The sequence below is a fragment of the Heteronotia binoei genome, chromosome 19 (genome assembly GCF_032191835.1).
Source record: "Heteronotia binoei isolate CCM8104 ecotype False Entrance Well chromosome 19, APGP_CSIRO_Hbin_v1, whole genome shotgun sequence".
NCBI lineage: Eukaryota > Metazoa > Chordata > Lepidosauria > Squamata > Gekkonidae > Heteronotia > Heteronotia binoei.
The window spans coordinates 4,054,636-4,070,517 of record NC_083241.1 but is presented as its reverse complement, the minus strand read 5'-3'; the positions used below and the strand labels follow the sequence as shown (position 1 = coordinate 4,070,517).

General features: G+C 45.2%; 1 protein-coding gene and 1 non-coding gene across 5 annotated transcripts; both read right to left on the bottom strand.

Annotated features, from left to right (window-relative positions):
- Positions 1-394: 394 nt before the first annotated feature.
- On the bottom strand, positions 395-11,808 carry TIPIN (TIMELESS interacting protein). 4 transcript variants are annotated; one of them, XM_060260090.1, is made up of 8 exons: positions 11,448-11,808; positions 8,704-8,841; positions 8,316-8,394; positions 6,310-6,385; positions 4,881-5,003; positions 4,706-4,769; positions 2,850-3,059; positions 395-999 (listed from the first exon to the last, which is right to left on the bottom strand). In XM_060260090.1, the coding sequence occupies exons 2-8, from the start codon at positions 8,813-8,815 to the stop codon at positions 854-856; spliced, it is 810 nt and encodes a 269-aa protein (XP_060116073.1). In that variant the 5' UTR covers positions 8,816-8,841; positions 11,448-11,808; the 3' UTR covers positions 395-853. The 4 variants fall into 4 exon arrangements, with proteins under 4 accessions (XP_060116073.1, XP_060116075.1, XP_060116074.1 ...); XM_060260092.1 differs by having other exon boundaries at positions 4,715-4,769; XM_060260091.1 differs by having other exon boundaries at positions 11,402-11,548.
- Positions 3,655-3,792, bottom strand: LOC132588005 (small Cajal body-specific RNA 14). The gene has a single exon (XR_009556491.1). It is a non-coding gene; the product is annotated as a small Cajal body-specific RNA 14 (non-coding RNA).
- Positions 11,809-15,882: the final 4,074 nt, after the last annotated feature.

Sequence of the window (15,882 nt, the reverse complement as noted above, 5' to 3'; positions counted from 1 at the left end):
ATATATATATATATATATATATATAGAAAAAAATTTTGGCCACTGTGTGACACAGTGTTGGACTGGATGGGCCATTGGCCTGATCCAACATGGCTTCTTTTATGTTCTTGTGTTCACTGAGGGAGAACATGAAGATCCTGTGAATTTAAGCGGGGGAGGAGGTATTTGTGAGTTTCCTGCATTGTGCAGGGGGTTGGACTAGATCACCCTGGACGTCCCTTCCAACTCTATGATTCTATATCTCCCAGCAGCTCCCCCTTCGTGCACATATGTCAAGCCTTGAAATTGTAGCTCTTGGCTGGGGGGTCCAGACTTAATGCCCACCCCTTTCAAAAGGTAACTTCTCTGAATCATTAACCTCCCCGCACTTCCTCTGACATTGTGTAATGGTTGATTTTTCTTTCAGAAGGCTATTTCCAAAGTTTATTATAATCACTAGTACAAAGTAAGAACAATGCAATGCAAATTTCTCACAATGTGAAAGGTTTAAAAAAAAAAAAAGACAGGTTCTGTTCTTTAAAGGCAGTGGCCACCATTACTGAGACCACGTTGCTTTCTAGCTGAGAGAAACCAGGGCCGCTACTTCCACCCTACTGCTTCCAGGTTATGGCACTAGAACTGTAAGAACTCTACAGTTTCTAAAGCCAGGTGGGCAAGAGAGAACATAGTGCTGCAAAATTCAGGATATTTTCTCACCCGCAGAGGATAGTAAAACGGCTAAACAGGAGCATCCAACATTGATCCAGTAAGGACTCCATGCTAGAACCCCGAAACTTCTCAACAGCAAGGAATGGAGGACTTCGCTACCACTCCTTCGTAGCGAGACAGGTTCTTAATTCCAGATAGTCGAAGGTCATTGATCGTGTTCTTCTGGACCACTTTGCATCTCGTCCTCAGCAGCTACAAAAGGTGAGTCTTCTGCTTCTACTGCAGTCAGATCATCTTGTTCCTGAGCTGGAATGTTCTCACATTCTTCATTTGGCTGGGCTGCAGGCAGCTCTATTAGAAACAAAAGATATTGACGGTGCAATAAGAAGTCTAGTAGCACCCAAAAGATTTAAGATTTTATTCTAACCTAAGCTTTTGTGAACTAAAATCCACTTCATCAAAGACAACACGGCAACTCCTCATTAGGCAGACATTTATACAGGAGCTCTGCAAAGTCCCCATTGTTGTATTAATTCCCTTTGTAACTTAATTGCTTTCCAGGCCAGTCAATAACTTTAACTCTGGGAGAAAACAGAGCAGAGCAATCAATTCCTTAAAGCCGAAGAAAGGCAAACAGCCTTCATGGAAACAAAAGGCAAAACTACCAAGTAAACGGACATTTAAGTAGGACAAAATAAAAGATCCTTGAATTGGGGGGGGGGGGGAGCACGTTTGGGTTAAAAAACCACCACAATCTTCCAAGAAATGTTTCTCATAATATGCTAGTAATGCATCCATTTAAATTATTTTATCATAATTATTTAGCACTAAAGAGAAGAGGTTGGAGCAGATTTGTGTTTAATCCAATAATAGTGAGTTGAAAGTCACCTGTAGCTCTTCTGAGCATCATTACCTGCCCCATATTTCAGGAAATGGGTAAGGCCCTTGTGCGGTGGGGCTCGTGGCTGGCAGGTGGTTCCTGCACCTGTAGCTGAAGTAAGTGGGAGGGCTTCTAGTGTCCTGGCCCCACTGATGGACCTCCTGATGTCACCTGGGTTTTTTGGCCACTGCGTGACACAGAGTGTTGGACTGGATGGGCCATTGGCCTGATCCCACATGGCTTATGTTTTTATCTTCAAGAGGGGATTGGATAAACATGGAGCAGAGATCCATCAGTTGCTATTAGCCACAGTGTATTGTTGGAACTCTCTGTCTGGGGCAAGGATACTCTGTATTCTTGGTGCTGGGGGGTAACAGTGGGAGGGCTTCTAGTGTCCTGGCCCCACTGATGGACCTCCTGATGTCACCTGGGGTTTTTGGCCACAGTTTGACAGAGTGTTGGACTGGATGGGCCATTGGCCTGATCCAACAGGGCTTATGTTTGGGGCAAGTGATGCTCTCCCTATTCTTGTTTTTTTGTGGGGGGGGGGGGGCTCCTTGTGTCCTGGCCTCACTGATGGACCTCCTGATGGCACCTGCGTTTTTGGCCCCTGTGTGACACAATGTATTGGACTGGATGGGCCACTGGCCTGATCCAATATGGCTTCTCTTATGTTTGGGGCAGTGATGCTCCGTATTGTTGGTGCTTGTGGGGGGCACAGTGGGAGGGTTTATAGTGTCCTGGCCCCACTGATGGGACCTCCTGATGGCACCTGGGTTTTTTTGGCCGCTGTGTGACACAGAGTGTTGGACTGGATGGGCCACTGGCCTCATCCGACATGGCTTCTCTTATGTTCACCAAAAAGCAAAGGACTACAAGGGCAGAATTAATAGCAACAGAACTAGAGATTAAGCAGGTACTCCGACCCTTGTAATTAGTTTTAATGCCACTTATCCCATCTCTCCCATCTATTAAGGCTGAAGTCAGCTTATAGTAAGCCACAACCAGTGGACATGGCAATATACAAATCATTAAGAAATCACAACCTTCTCCCTAAGAAGAAATCTGTATATTGGGTAGGGCTGAGCCACTGGTCTTACTCAGCCTTGGCTTGAATCTACTTTCTCCACCCACAGAAGCATGAACATCTGAGCTGGAGGCTTTTACTGTACTGCAAATGCACCCTTTTTATTGCAGCGCAAACATCTGAAATCTAACTACAGCAAGAGATTTGCCACAAACTTACCAAAGCAGCAGGATGACAGAAGGTCTGGTATTATTTTACAATGAAAGTATACCAAAATACTACCACAGATCCTACCGTTTTCTTCTTGCGTCTGACTGTTAAGCTGCAGTTTTGCTTGCCGCCTTTCAAGCGCCATCCATTTGTTCCTTTCAATTCTCTGCTGCTGCTCCTCTGTTAGAGAAGCACTCTGAATTGAAACATTCTCTTCTCTTGCATTTCGGTTCTCCGAAAAAACATCTAGTTCTTCAGCAGCTGTATTGGGTCCACTGTTTCCACCATCATCACCTGTGTGGGATGCACAAACGCCTTACTGGTGTACCTTCAGCTGGGCTAAAGTGACAACCTGCTTCAAATACAAGCATACCTCAAGTAGAAGAGAATGGATTTATACCCAACCCTTCACTTGGGAGTCTCAGAGCGGTTTTACAATCTTCTTCCTTTTCCTTCCCCACAACAGACGTACTGGGAGGTCAGCGGGGCTGAAAGAGCTCTTTTGAGAACTGCTCTTGAGCAGAACAGCTCTGAGAGACCTGTGACAGGCCCAAGGTCACCCCAGGAGCTGCATGTAGAGGAGTGGGGAATCAAACCTGGTTCTCCCAGACTCTGCACTTAACCACTACACCAAACTGGCTCCCCAAAGACATGCCACCCTTTGGGTTTCACTTCTTTGCGTCGAACTAGTGAAATCAATATTAGAGTCATTCTGCATAATAGCAAAATATTGCTGGAAATGTACCTTTATGTAAAGGTACACAGGAGCATATGTATAGTTACTGGTCTCACCAATTGGGAAACAATGTGAAGCAAAATGAGGCAGAGTATACCGCTCCCAGTATGAAAACTGGATTGTATTCCTAAACTCAGACAGTTGTTCATTACAAATGTATGGAACCATCGCACAGAAAATCTGATAACTAGACAGATGCTGTCGGCAGGAACCATTTATTTAATGTACGTGGCTGCAGGGGGGGGGTGCACTGTATTGCTAACAAATGCAACCTATATTCATTGCAGCCACATTTATTTAATTCTAACATTTAGGTTTGGCAGAAAGGCAAAAGAATCTCATCCATGATGATAAAAGCTTTAAACGTTTTGAAACATTTTCCCATGGTGTGGAGTAGGCAAACTGAATTACTTGTGTTCCAGTCTAACTACATCTAACTGCGTGCTTCATGAGAGTCAACAAGGAAGTCTGTACGATGGCTAAGTTTTTTATTCAGGCAGGCGCGGAGGGCGGGGGTCATGAATTTCATCACTGCAGATGCAACTGAGAGAGAAGAAAGGTCTGCTATGAACACTTAATCAGAGCAGTTAACCTAAATATTTGGGAGTTGCGTCTCCATGACACAAGATGCATTCTGTGTAAACCTACTGATAGCCCAAGGGCGAGGTAGAACCCAGTACTCTATAGTTATGGATCCCGCCCCCACACATATGTAGAACTGAACGATGTTTCTTGCTAAAAAATATTAATTGCAACATATTGGGGTGCACAGAAGGAAATCTGGTCTGTGGGCCAGTTTCTGATAGTCCATTTGGCACCTGCTGATTTCCGGTATTACTAAAAAAAAGGGCAGCCATTTGGTGGATCTCGCTGTGATCCAGTAAGGCACTACTGATCTAAAACAGGAGTGGGTGTTTACAAATACTGACATGCAAGTTAGTTGCCCCTTCCAATTAAGTCACAGCCAGCAAGACCTGGGCAGTTTTAAGGCAAGAGATATTCAGAAGTGGTTTGCCTTTGCCTGTCTCTGCATGGCAACTCTAGACCTCCTTGGTGGTCTCCTACCCCAATACTAACCAAGGCCAACTCTGCTTAGCTTAGAGAGGGAAAACTAGGGACAAGGCAAGACTGCAGCATGAATGTAACCATTATTCCACAAGAGTGCATAAATGTTCAAATATTTGAAAGAAGAAAGGACAAACACCTTCATTACCTGTGAAGTCTTCGTGCAGAATGGGCAGGTCAAGTCGAATTCGCTTTAAGCACGTCTAGAAATGAGAAAACATTTGGTTTGTCACTGGTCAGCATCTCCTCCCGATCCTATCTGAGCTTCCAATTAAACACTGTTTTTTCTCAGAACGGATGCAGTTAACACTCACTTGAACTTCTTTTTTATTTCCCAGGCACTCTACTCTTTCCACAAAATCTTCAAACTGCAATTTAGGGAACAGCCTGTGAGCCCAATGCTCCATGCGCGTGACGAGCATCTTCAAGTCTGCTGCCTGAACATAAGAACAAAGTAATGTTAAAACTGCCAGCTCAGCAAAACACTGGGCATACCTACTTCCAAAAAGGCTCGAGCTACTTAGCTGGCCTTAAACATTTTAGAATGGCACTGCTGAGCTGTAAGAGGGAAACTAGACTAAAAATAAAAATACAGATGGATAGCACTTTCACGGAGACACCGGCAGTAAGCAAAAAAACTTGCAAGAGCAAGCAGCCGTTTAATATATCGCTTTAGAATCTGTCCAGGCCATAAATGCACCGGTGTTAAATGGAATCCAGGTGCTCAACTGGCACATTTATTACAGGGAAATACTGCCTTCTCAGACTACAATATTTTGTTGCTGAAGAAAAAAAAAAAAATCTAGCATGTCTAATACGGTTTGAGGTGCTGTATGGCAGGGGTGGCCAACGGTAGCTCTCCAGATGTTTTTTTTTGCCTACAACTCCCATCAGCCCCAGCCAGCATGGCCAATGGCTGGGGCTGATAGGAGTTGTAGGCAAAAAAAAAAACATCTGGAGACCGTTGGCCACCCCTGCTGTATGGAATGCAACTGTCGAGTGCCTGCAACATCCTAGGAGATGCAACCCACCTCCCCAATTCGATACACTTTTAAAGAATAATTTTAAAGTTATATATCAAATGCTCGTCCCAGCACTCATCGCTTTTCCTTCAAACATACTGCACCTTAAACTTCACCTTTCCAGTGCCTGAATGGGCACCCAGTGTTGGAATGAGTATGAGTTTGTATTTTCAAAAAAGGCAACTTAAGGATATCCTTCTGAGTGTATTCCTTGGCCCTTGCGGCACGATTACTTCCCCCCGACCGATGATGTTACAATAAAAGATACATGCTGCTAGAATTCCCGCCTGAAGAAGCCTTTGAAAGAGGATCCGTTTGAGTGAATGAACATACAGTTTCTCCAAGACTTAACGCAAATCCTCTTCCTTGCCTCACCTTTCTCTGAGTCTGTGAGCACAGGGGCTTTCTAACCCCGGCAAGGGGCTTTCAAAGCCTGTTTAAGCAGAGGTGGTTGGCCAAAGCTATACTGCTACTAAAGTTAAAACAAATGGCTATATGTAAGCAAGTGCCACCAGCATCAGAAGAGTCATAATCCATACACACACACACACACACACACACACACACACAAAAATTTGCTGGTATCAGAGCCTCCAATAGCTTCCTTTCGTTGATAGAGGACTTCACATTGGAATGATACAGCGCCAACATTTAGATCCACAGAATACATAAGCAGAGGATGGTTACAAAAATCAAGAGGATACTTCTAAGCAAGGCTTACCTCGTGACCTTTACGTTTGAACTGTACATTATCAAACATATTCCGCAGAGCTGGAAGTCCTCGCTCTGAAGTTAATCTGCAAATGTTAAGTGTCTCGAGTTACTCAAAAAATAACTTTCATTCCTTCCAGTATCCAGAAATCCAACGTGTACAGTATATGTCCATCTCAATACAGCCCCTCAATACACAAAGGGTGCTTTCACGCGTTCTGAATAACACCATTTCGATCCCCTTGTGATAATTTGCAAGTAGATTTTGCTGTTTCACCCAGTAAAATCCAGCTGCAGAATGCAATGAAAGTGCATTATTTACTGTGTGAAGGGCCCCCAAAGAGAGCTCTCTTCACTTTCTATGAATGGCGGCACTATCTCAAGGGAACGGGACAGGCAGTCCCCTCCTCTTCATTAGAAAGCTGGAAGCTCACAGAGCAGCTGCTGTTACCCACAGCCAATCAACTTCCAGATCACAAGTCAGAAAACATGCCGGGAATAGCTAGGAAACTCTTTACTGGCTGCTAGGACTGTACCTCCTTAAGCCTGGTACAGATGACCAATCCCACTTTATTGACCAAACATGGAGGGAAGGAGAATGGGCACAAGCATGCTGCCCCACCTCCACGCAATCACATGAATGATGCAACCGCTTTCAGACCCCAGGCAGCAGAAGGCACATGCTGAGCAAATCATGTATAGTTATGTGACAGAAACTGGTCAGGGTTATGGCTCCACTAAGAGGCTCTGCCCAAGCACATGTGGAGTCCTGGAGGGCCGACAGATGAGAGTTGACTGGGTCAAGCTGGAGTGGGGGGGGGGGGGGGAGGAAGCATGGGAGAGCTTTTTGCTGAGTGATTTTGCTGTCACTTTTTTCAGCAAACAGATGCTGCCTACAGATATGAGCTGCCAATAGATTCTTCCAAATAGCAGGTGCCTTGTAACCCACCTGTGGACCCTGACTCATAGATTCTATCATGGGTCTACAGAAGACTGGGATAGTGTAGACGGACAGGAAGGTGCCAAGGAAAGCAAGGAAGGAGATGAGGAAGCTGGGACAAAGGGCCTTAAGTCCATCCAGACCCGGGACTCACTGAGGTGCAAGCGTCTGAAAGAAGGGAAGCCAGAATTGCAGCCCCACCAATACCAAGGCAAGAACTGTGGACAACAGAGCTGAGAACCAACAGATGTTCCACAGTGAAGAACAAGCCAAGGCACAGAGACACAGAGGAAGTCCTTCCACCATTTTGTGACCTAACTCTCCCTGTACCGCTGCTGCTCCTCTCAGTGTGAGAGCGCAAGAAGAGGCAGGAGGATCATTGCTCTCAATGCATGCTTGCTTCCAGGGCTTTTTTGGAGCAGGAGCGCAGTTCCGGCTGGCTTGGCATCGGGTGTGTGTGGCCTAATATGCAAATGAGTTCCTGCTGGGCGTTTTCTACAAAAATAAAGCCCTGCTTGCTTCAAAAAAGCACCCCAAAAGAGAGGCTCTGTCTGGTGGGTCACAGAGCTCCAACCACCCATGGGTTGAATAACTCTGGAATAGGACTTCAGTCATGGGCTTTTGTGTTACCTTTCAGCAGAATCAGCTACCCTGAGACTTGGCCAGCTGTAATACAAACATTTACTTGAAACTCCTTTTGAAAATAGCCAATGCGGTTCTCACTGTATTGCTTACAGAGGCTGCAAGAGGACAGACGTTTCTATGGGGCACATTTGATTTGCCATTTGCACTGTGAAAAAGGTCTGTCCGGTATGCACTGGGAGCTGGCAAAGGAGGAGTAACTAGATGGTCACATTCTCTGGAGATGTGGGACAAACTTTTTCTAAATAATTAAAAGTATTCACACAGATCCAAGAAGGAAAACGGCTCAGATTCAATCTCCCCCCCTTGGCAGCATTTCAAAGATTTATCTCAAGGACTCTACAGGAGATGGATGTCTCCTGCTATTGTATACAAAAAAAGCAGATGTATGCATGCATTAAGACAGATAGAATCAGAAACATATTACCAGCTACCTCTGAGCATCTAGTTTAGGCATTGGCCTTCTAACACCTTTCCTGGTAGGGTTTTGTGATGATTTTTTTTCTTCTGTCTCTGGAAAAGAAACAAAACATCAGAGGAAATGCAAATTATACTAACACATAATGAGCTTTCGTGGTAGCAAATATTGCTAGGTAAGATATGCAAACAGATAAGACACACAAATCCACTGCTAGCCTGAGATTTAGGCTTTTGCAAACTACCACATCTAAAATGAATTCCTTTATTAAACATAAAATATTCAGAGCATTTCAAAGCCTCTGTCTTTGCTGAAGGTAATTTTTGCTTCAGGTTTCAACAATGTGTGCAATACATATTCCAATCTTACTACAGGTTAGCACTGGAAACAAGTGACTAATGCACCTTCTTCATCTTCTCCCCCTGGGGAGGCTGGGGGAGGTAGAGCTTGAAACTCCTCATCCTGGGTGTGTTCGTAATCAGGAATGTCAAACAAATTGCCCTCTGCTGGATCCATCCTCTTTCCACCAAAGCTTTTTCGTCCTGCAAAAGAACACAAAGGTAAGACAAAAAAATCAACAACAGGTGTCAAGACCACCCCAATCCTAGTCCTATACTAGTTCAAATGAACAACCAACAATTAATGACAATTCTTGTGCCTTTACAAGGAACTAACAACAGTAGTACAGCACAAGCCTTCAGTTTCAGTGAGGTACAGAACTGCAGGTTTTTTTTTTTAAAGGTACTCCTTCCCTGAAATGTCCAAATGCACCAAAGATAAGAAAACGAGATTCCCTCCTCTGTTGTCCTCTCCCCTAAAAAAATTTTTTTTTTCCTCCAAGGAACTCACCATACAAACCTTTCCCACCCTCCATTTGATCCTGCCAAGGTAGGTTAAACTGACGTATCTCCCAGTGAAATTGATGGATGAGTGGGAACCTGTAACGTGGCCTATAGCTGGGCTCCCCAACATTTTGGAGCCTGTGGGCACATCTGGAATTCTGATGCAGCATGGTAGGCACAGCCACAAAAATGACTGCTAAAATGGCTGCCACAGGAGGCGGAGTTGGCCACAAACCAGCTGCCACAGCTTACCTTAAGTCACACAGTGAAGAGAGGGGCTGTGGCTGAGTGGTAGAGCCTCTGACATGCAGAAGGTTCTAGATTCAACCCCTGGCATCTCCAGTTTGAAAAGGATACGGTAGTAATTGTGGTGAAAGACCTCTGCCTGAGACCGTGGAGAGCTGCTGCCAGTCTGAGTACACAAGACTGACCTGGATGAATTAAAGGTCTGATTTAGCACAAGGAAGATTAATAGGTCCTTGTCCTGTGATGGCAGCTGCTGCAAAAATGTACCTTTTAAAATATCTGGGCGGTCAATCAAATCTCCAAAGGCCAAGCAAAAGCCCCACCTGGTGGGCAAAAGCAAAACTGTCAGCCTGTGCCACGGTGCCCATGGACACCAAAATAGGGACCCTTGCTCTATAGCAGGGATGGCCAAACCTGCTTAATGTAAGAACCATGTAGAATACATATCAGATGTTTGAGGGAGAGAGGGAAGGAAGGAGATAAAAGATGAATGACAGAGAGACGATAGAGAGAGAAGGGAGAGAGAGGTGGAAAGAAAGTCAGTCAGTCACATTTTATTTGTATCCCGCCCTCCCCGACCAAGCGGCTCAGGGCGGCTAACAGCAAACAGTATATACATTGTACAGTAGATAGCATTTAACAATAGTTAATTAAAATCCATTAAAATTCTAAAAGCATTCTAAAAACATTACTACGTTTACTACATTACTACATTATTACAGTTCAAGATGGTGAATTTATTTGGCAGTTTAGTAGTTTCAGCTGGTGAAGGCCGCTTGGAACAAGATAGTTTTGCAGGCCCTGCGGAACTGTTCAAAGTCCCGCAGGGCCCGCATTTCCTCTGGAAGCTGATTCCACAACTGTGGGGCCATAGCTGAAAAAGCCCGAGTACAGGTGCTCTGGAGTCTTACCTCCTTTGGCCCGGGGATAGTCAGCAGGTTCTTCCCTGCTGGCCTCAGTGCTCTCTGGGGCTCATACGGGGAGAGGCGGTCCCTAAGGTAGACAACTTTAACTTTAAATGCATTCTCTAAACCACCAGCTGGCTTGGAGAAGTGCTTGCAAAAGACAAATGCTTGCTGCTCCCAGCCAGCTGACGGGGTAGTGGAGGCTTTGAAAGCCTCCCAATATGAGTGAAAGAGCCACATGTGGCTCCCAAGCCACAGTTTGGCCACCCTTGGTCTCCAGAGCCCTTGTCTCACACACTGACTGCTGAGCCACAGAACCTCCATCTCCCTCCCTCCCACAAACACAGGCCCCCATTCTTTACCCCCACAGCCACCTCAGGGCACGCTTTCACTGGGAAAAGCCGTGTCTGCGCATATTAAGGAGCTGTGGATGGCCGCCCAATAAGGCTGCCAAGTCCAACTCAAGAAATATCTGTGGACTTCGCAGGTGAAGCCATGAGACTTTGTGGGTGGAGCCAGGAGCAAGGATAATTGAACTCCACAGGGCGTTCCGGCCATCACATTTAAAGGGACTGCACAGCTTTTCAATGCCTTCCCTCCATTGAAAATGAAGGATAGTGGCCCTTTCTTTTTGGGGCTCTTTTGGTCCAATCCTTTTGAAACTTGGAGGGTGTTTTGAAGAGAGGCACTGGATGCTATGCTGAAAGTTCGGTACCTCTACTTCAAAAAAAGAGGCCTCCCAGAGCCCCCGATACCTGAAGATTGTTTAAACGTTGTAAATTGATGTATTTTAACACTTAATCCTATGTTACAACTTTTGTGTTGTGAGCCGCCCTGAGCCGCTTTGGTGGGAAAGGCGGGATATAAACTAAATGAAATGAATGAATGAAATGAAGGTCATTTCTCCATTATACCTTATGGGAATCAGTCTCCATAGGGAATAATGGAGTGGCCAGCAGACCTTTCCCTCCCCCAAACCGGGGGATCCCCTGCCCCCACCTGGGGATTGGCAACCCTACCGCCCATAACCAATCATTAGGAAAAACTGCTTTCCAGCCCGGCCCACTCTTTGCTGTTGTTTCCCACGTGCATTAAAACACGGGACGCACATCTTCGTCTGCAACCGCAGGCCACAATCCTCCGAGCTGGACTAACCGCTTCTCCGCCACCGGCGAAAGGAGACGGCCCGGCTGGGCCAGAAGACGCAGACCCTGACGGAGCGAAGACCACTTCCGGAGCAGCCGCCAACCGCCTTCGGAACGTGCCGTCCACTTCCGGTTGAGGAGGGAAGAGCGGTGAAAAAACAAACCAGGGGAGACGACAAGCGCGCCGAGACAGAAAGGGAAGCGACTGCGCGTGCGCTTAAAAGCGCAGGTGTAATCTCGCGAGAAAATAGGTGTGGGGTTGTTTTTTTTCCCCTGCATTATTCACTGCAGTAGAAGTCGACGCCGGCGAAGACGCCCGCTCTCCCCAGCCTTCTTTGCGCATGCGGGCTTTGCCCCGCCCCCTTCCCCCCGTTTGGGGGCTCGCGCGCCTTTTTAACCCTCTGGCCAATCCCAGCCAGAGACCTTTATGCTTTTGGCGCCAAAACATTTCTGTGGGGAAAAGGAAGAAAAATAGTATTTTGAGGCACACGTGACTTCCCTTTCTCAGTGGAGTCACACAGCCAAAATATTTATTACAATTAATATTCCCTTTAAACAGTTTATTGTGAAGGACATTTAAATATGTTTCCTTTGAGAGAATGCCAGGGATTTATTTATTTATTTTTTTATTTATCTGGGATTTATATCCCGCCCTTCCCACCGAGTGGCTCAGGGCGGCTTACAACATATATAAAACTAACATAAAAATATAAAATTACACTTTAAAATTAACATTTCATAATATGGACATTGGGCCATTTCCTATGCTCGGCAATAGGAAGGCCTCCCCCACATTAGTGATCTACATATTTAGAAAAACAGAACAAAGTTTGAGTCCAGTGGCACCTTTTAACCAACAAAGTTTTATGCATTCACATGAAAGCTTATACCCAGAATAAAACTTTGTTAGTCTTAAAGGTGCCTATGGACTCATTTATTCTATTGCTTTGCTTCAGACCAATATAGCTGCCCATCTAAAATCTAAGTATTAGAAAATGTATATGCCAGCTCTCCAGAGAGCTGCTTGAGGAGGCTCACAAAATAAAAGCAGTATTGTAAAATCATTGTAAAATTAATAATAAAAAAACAAGATTAGCATAAACACAGCATCAAACAATATCCAGCAGCCTAAAACATAATTTATAAAATAGTTGTCAGGCTAGAACATAAGAGAAGCCATGTTAGATCAGGCCAATGGCCCATCCAGTCCAACACTCTGTGTCACATAAGAGAAGCCATGTTGGATCAGGCTAGTGGCCCCTCCAGTCCAACACTCTGTGTCACATAAGAACATAAGAGAAGCCCTGTTGGATCAGGCCAGTGGCCCATCCAGTCCAACACTCTGTGTCACATAAGAACATAAGAGAAGCCATGTTGGATCAGGCCAATAGCCCATCCAGTCCAACACTCTGTGTCACACAAGAACATAAGAGAAGCCATGTTGGATCAGGCCAGTGGCCCCTCCAGTCCAACACTCTGTGTCACATAAGAACATAAGAAAAGCCATGTTGGATCAGGCCAATGGCCCATCCAGTCCAACACTCTGTGTCACTTAAGAACATAAGAGAAGCCCTGTTGGATCAGGCCAGTGGCCCATCCAGTCCAACTCTCTGTGTCACACAGTGGCAAAAAAATTATATATATATATATACACACACACACACTGTGGCTATTAGCCACTGATGGACCTCTGCTCCATATTTTTCTCTAAACCCCTCTTGAAGGTGGCTATGCTTGTGGCCGCCACCACCTCCTGTGGCAGTGAATTCCACATGTTAATCACCCTTTGGGTGAAGAAGTACTTCCTTTTATCCGTTTTAACCTGTCTGCTCAGCAATTTCATCAAATGCCCATGAGTTAAGCAGACCGTTAAGTAAGCTAAAAACAGGAGTACCAGATGTCCTCTTTTTAAAGGACTCTCCTCCTCCTCTGCCTCTTTATAAAACTGATGAAAATATCTTTTGGGGTTGGAAAATTATGAATATTGCTAGCTAATAACAACTATCACAGCTGAAATAGAGGTCTTCCAAAGATATTTATTACAGCGATCACTTGTATGAAAGAGTCGAGAATTATTTGCTTTTTAAAATATGGTACTCCCACTCTAAAGGATGTTGATAATCCTACTATGGTATAGGGCAGGGGTGGCCCATCTGTGGCTCGGGAGCCACAAGTGGCTCTTGGACATATATTGTGTGGCTCTTGAAACCCCCACTGTCCTGTTGGCCTGCTTGGAGAAGGCTCCAAGCCAAGCCAGTTGGTGGCTTGGAGAATGCATTTAAAGTTGCTTTCTTTCCACCTCTCCTCTCCCCCCATTTATTTGTCTGCCTGTCTTGCAGCTCTCAAACATCTGATGTTCTTGTGGCTCTCAAACATCTAAAGTTCATGTCTTGCAGCTCTCAAGCATCTGACGTTTATTCTATGTGGCTCTTAGATTAAGCAAATTTGGCCACTCCTGGTATAGGGGTAAGCCAGCCAGTCAAACTAGAACCAGGCAGCTCTGGATTCAAATCTCTTCATTACCCTCAAGCTCACTAGAAGACTGGGCCAATTCTCTTCTTGGGGCTGGAACTGATAGCTATGATTACTTTTTTTCTGGCAGGACTCTCATTCTGATCCAGGGTTCTGGATGCAGGCACAATCCAAAGTCCTCTACATCCAAAGTAGCCTTTGCCACCAATAGTTAATTCTGCCCCCAAACTCATTGTGTGACTGCCTCGTATATAGATTTGCGATTTGAACTTCTCCTAGATACTTACAGTATCCTCTACATAATCACTGGTGCAATATTTGGCTCTGTTTAGTACATTTCTCTAAAGCTTCCCAACACAATCACAGTTTGCTTCTTCCATTCATCCAACACTTTAAATTTAATTAGGTGAGTGCCATTATGGGGTGCTTCTATCAGATCCAATTTCAGGAGCAGCTCATTGTGGATTTTTTTTAAATCAAAGAATAGCAACACAAGTCAAATATCAACTCAAAATGTAATCTTGTAAAACATTTGTGGGGAAAGCACTCATTCACTACCAACTCAACGTTTTATTTTAATACTACAACCTACCCTCTAAGTAGGGTTGCCAATCCCCAGGTGGGGGCAGGGGATCCCCCGATTTGGAGGCCCTCCCCCCGCTTCAGAGTCATCAGAAAGCGGGGGGAGGGGAGGGAAATGTCTACTGGGAACTCCATTATTCCCTATGGAGATTTATTCCCATAGAAAATCATGGAGAATTGATCTGCGGGTATCTGGGGTTCTGGGGGGGGGGGCTGTTTTTTGAGGTAGAGGCACCAATATTTCAATACAGCATCTAGTGCCTCTCCCCAAAATATCCCCTAAGTTTCAAAACGATTGGACCAGGGGGTCCAATTCTATGAGCCCCAAAAGAAGGTGCCCCTATCCTTCATTTTCTATGGAAGGCATTGAAAAGGTGTGCAGTCCCTTTCAATGTGATGGCCAGAATTCCCTTTGGAGTTCAATGATGCTTGTCACAGCCTTGATCTTGGCTCCACCCCCAAAGTCCCCAGATATTTCTTAAATTGGACTTGGCAACCGTACCTCTAAGACTCAGTATGGTTTAGGGCAGTATCACCAACATAAGTCTCCAAATGGCTCACTGTCTCTGTTTAATTCAATTAGGCTTATTCTAAATAAAAAGCTGACACAATATCTTTCTTAATGGTATATATGGCCATTGTATAATGTGGCACTTGGGTGCAACATCACAAATTGTACCCATTCTTGTGCCAGTAGCTCTAGGAGCAGATGATTTAAAAATGAAAAACTGATGGACAAACCTAAAAATGGGTATGCTGGCCAACAGCTGCATAATAGCTGATATTCTGCCAGTTCCAAAGCATGGTACAATGCCGGCACTGTAGATGATGAAGAAATTGACTTTGTTAAAAATTCTCTATTCCTTGGTTCAGCCATCGACCAAAACGGAGACAGCTCCCAGGAAATCAGAAAGAGACCGGGACTGGGAAAGGCCGCCATGAAGGAGTTAGAAAAGATCCTTAAGTGTAAGGAACTGTTGCTGGCGACCAAGAACAAGGTAATTCATACTATGGTATTCCCCATTACTGTGTAAGAATATGAAAACTGGACAATTAATCAATTAATTCATTAATTATTGTATGGCAGTGTGAAGCGAGGAGATCCAAAGATTGTCTGGCAGCCAACAGCCGGTTTGGTGTAGTGGTTAAGTGTGCGGACTCTTATCTGGGAGAACCGGGTTTGATTCCCCACTCCTCCACTTGCACCTGCTGGAATGGCCTTGGGTCAGCCAGAGCTCTCTTATCTGGGAGAACAAGGTTTGATTCCCCACTCCTCCACTTGCACCTGCTGGAATGGCCTTGGGTCAGCCATAGCTCTGGCAGGGGTTGTCCTTGAAAGGGCAGCTGCTGTGAGAGCCCTCTCCAGCCCCACCCACCTCACAGGGTGTCTG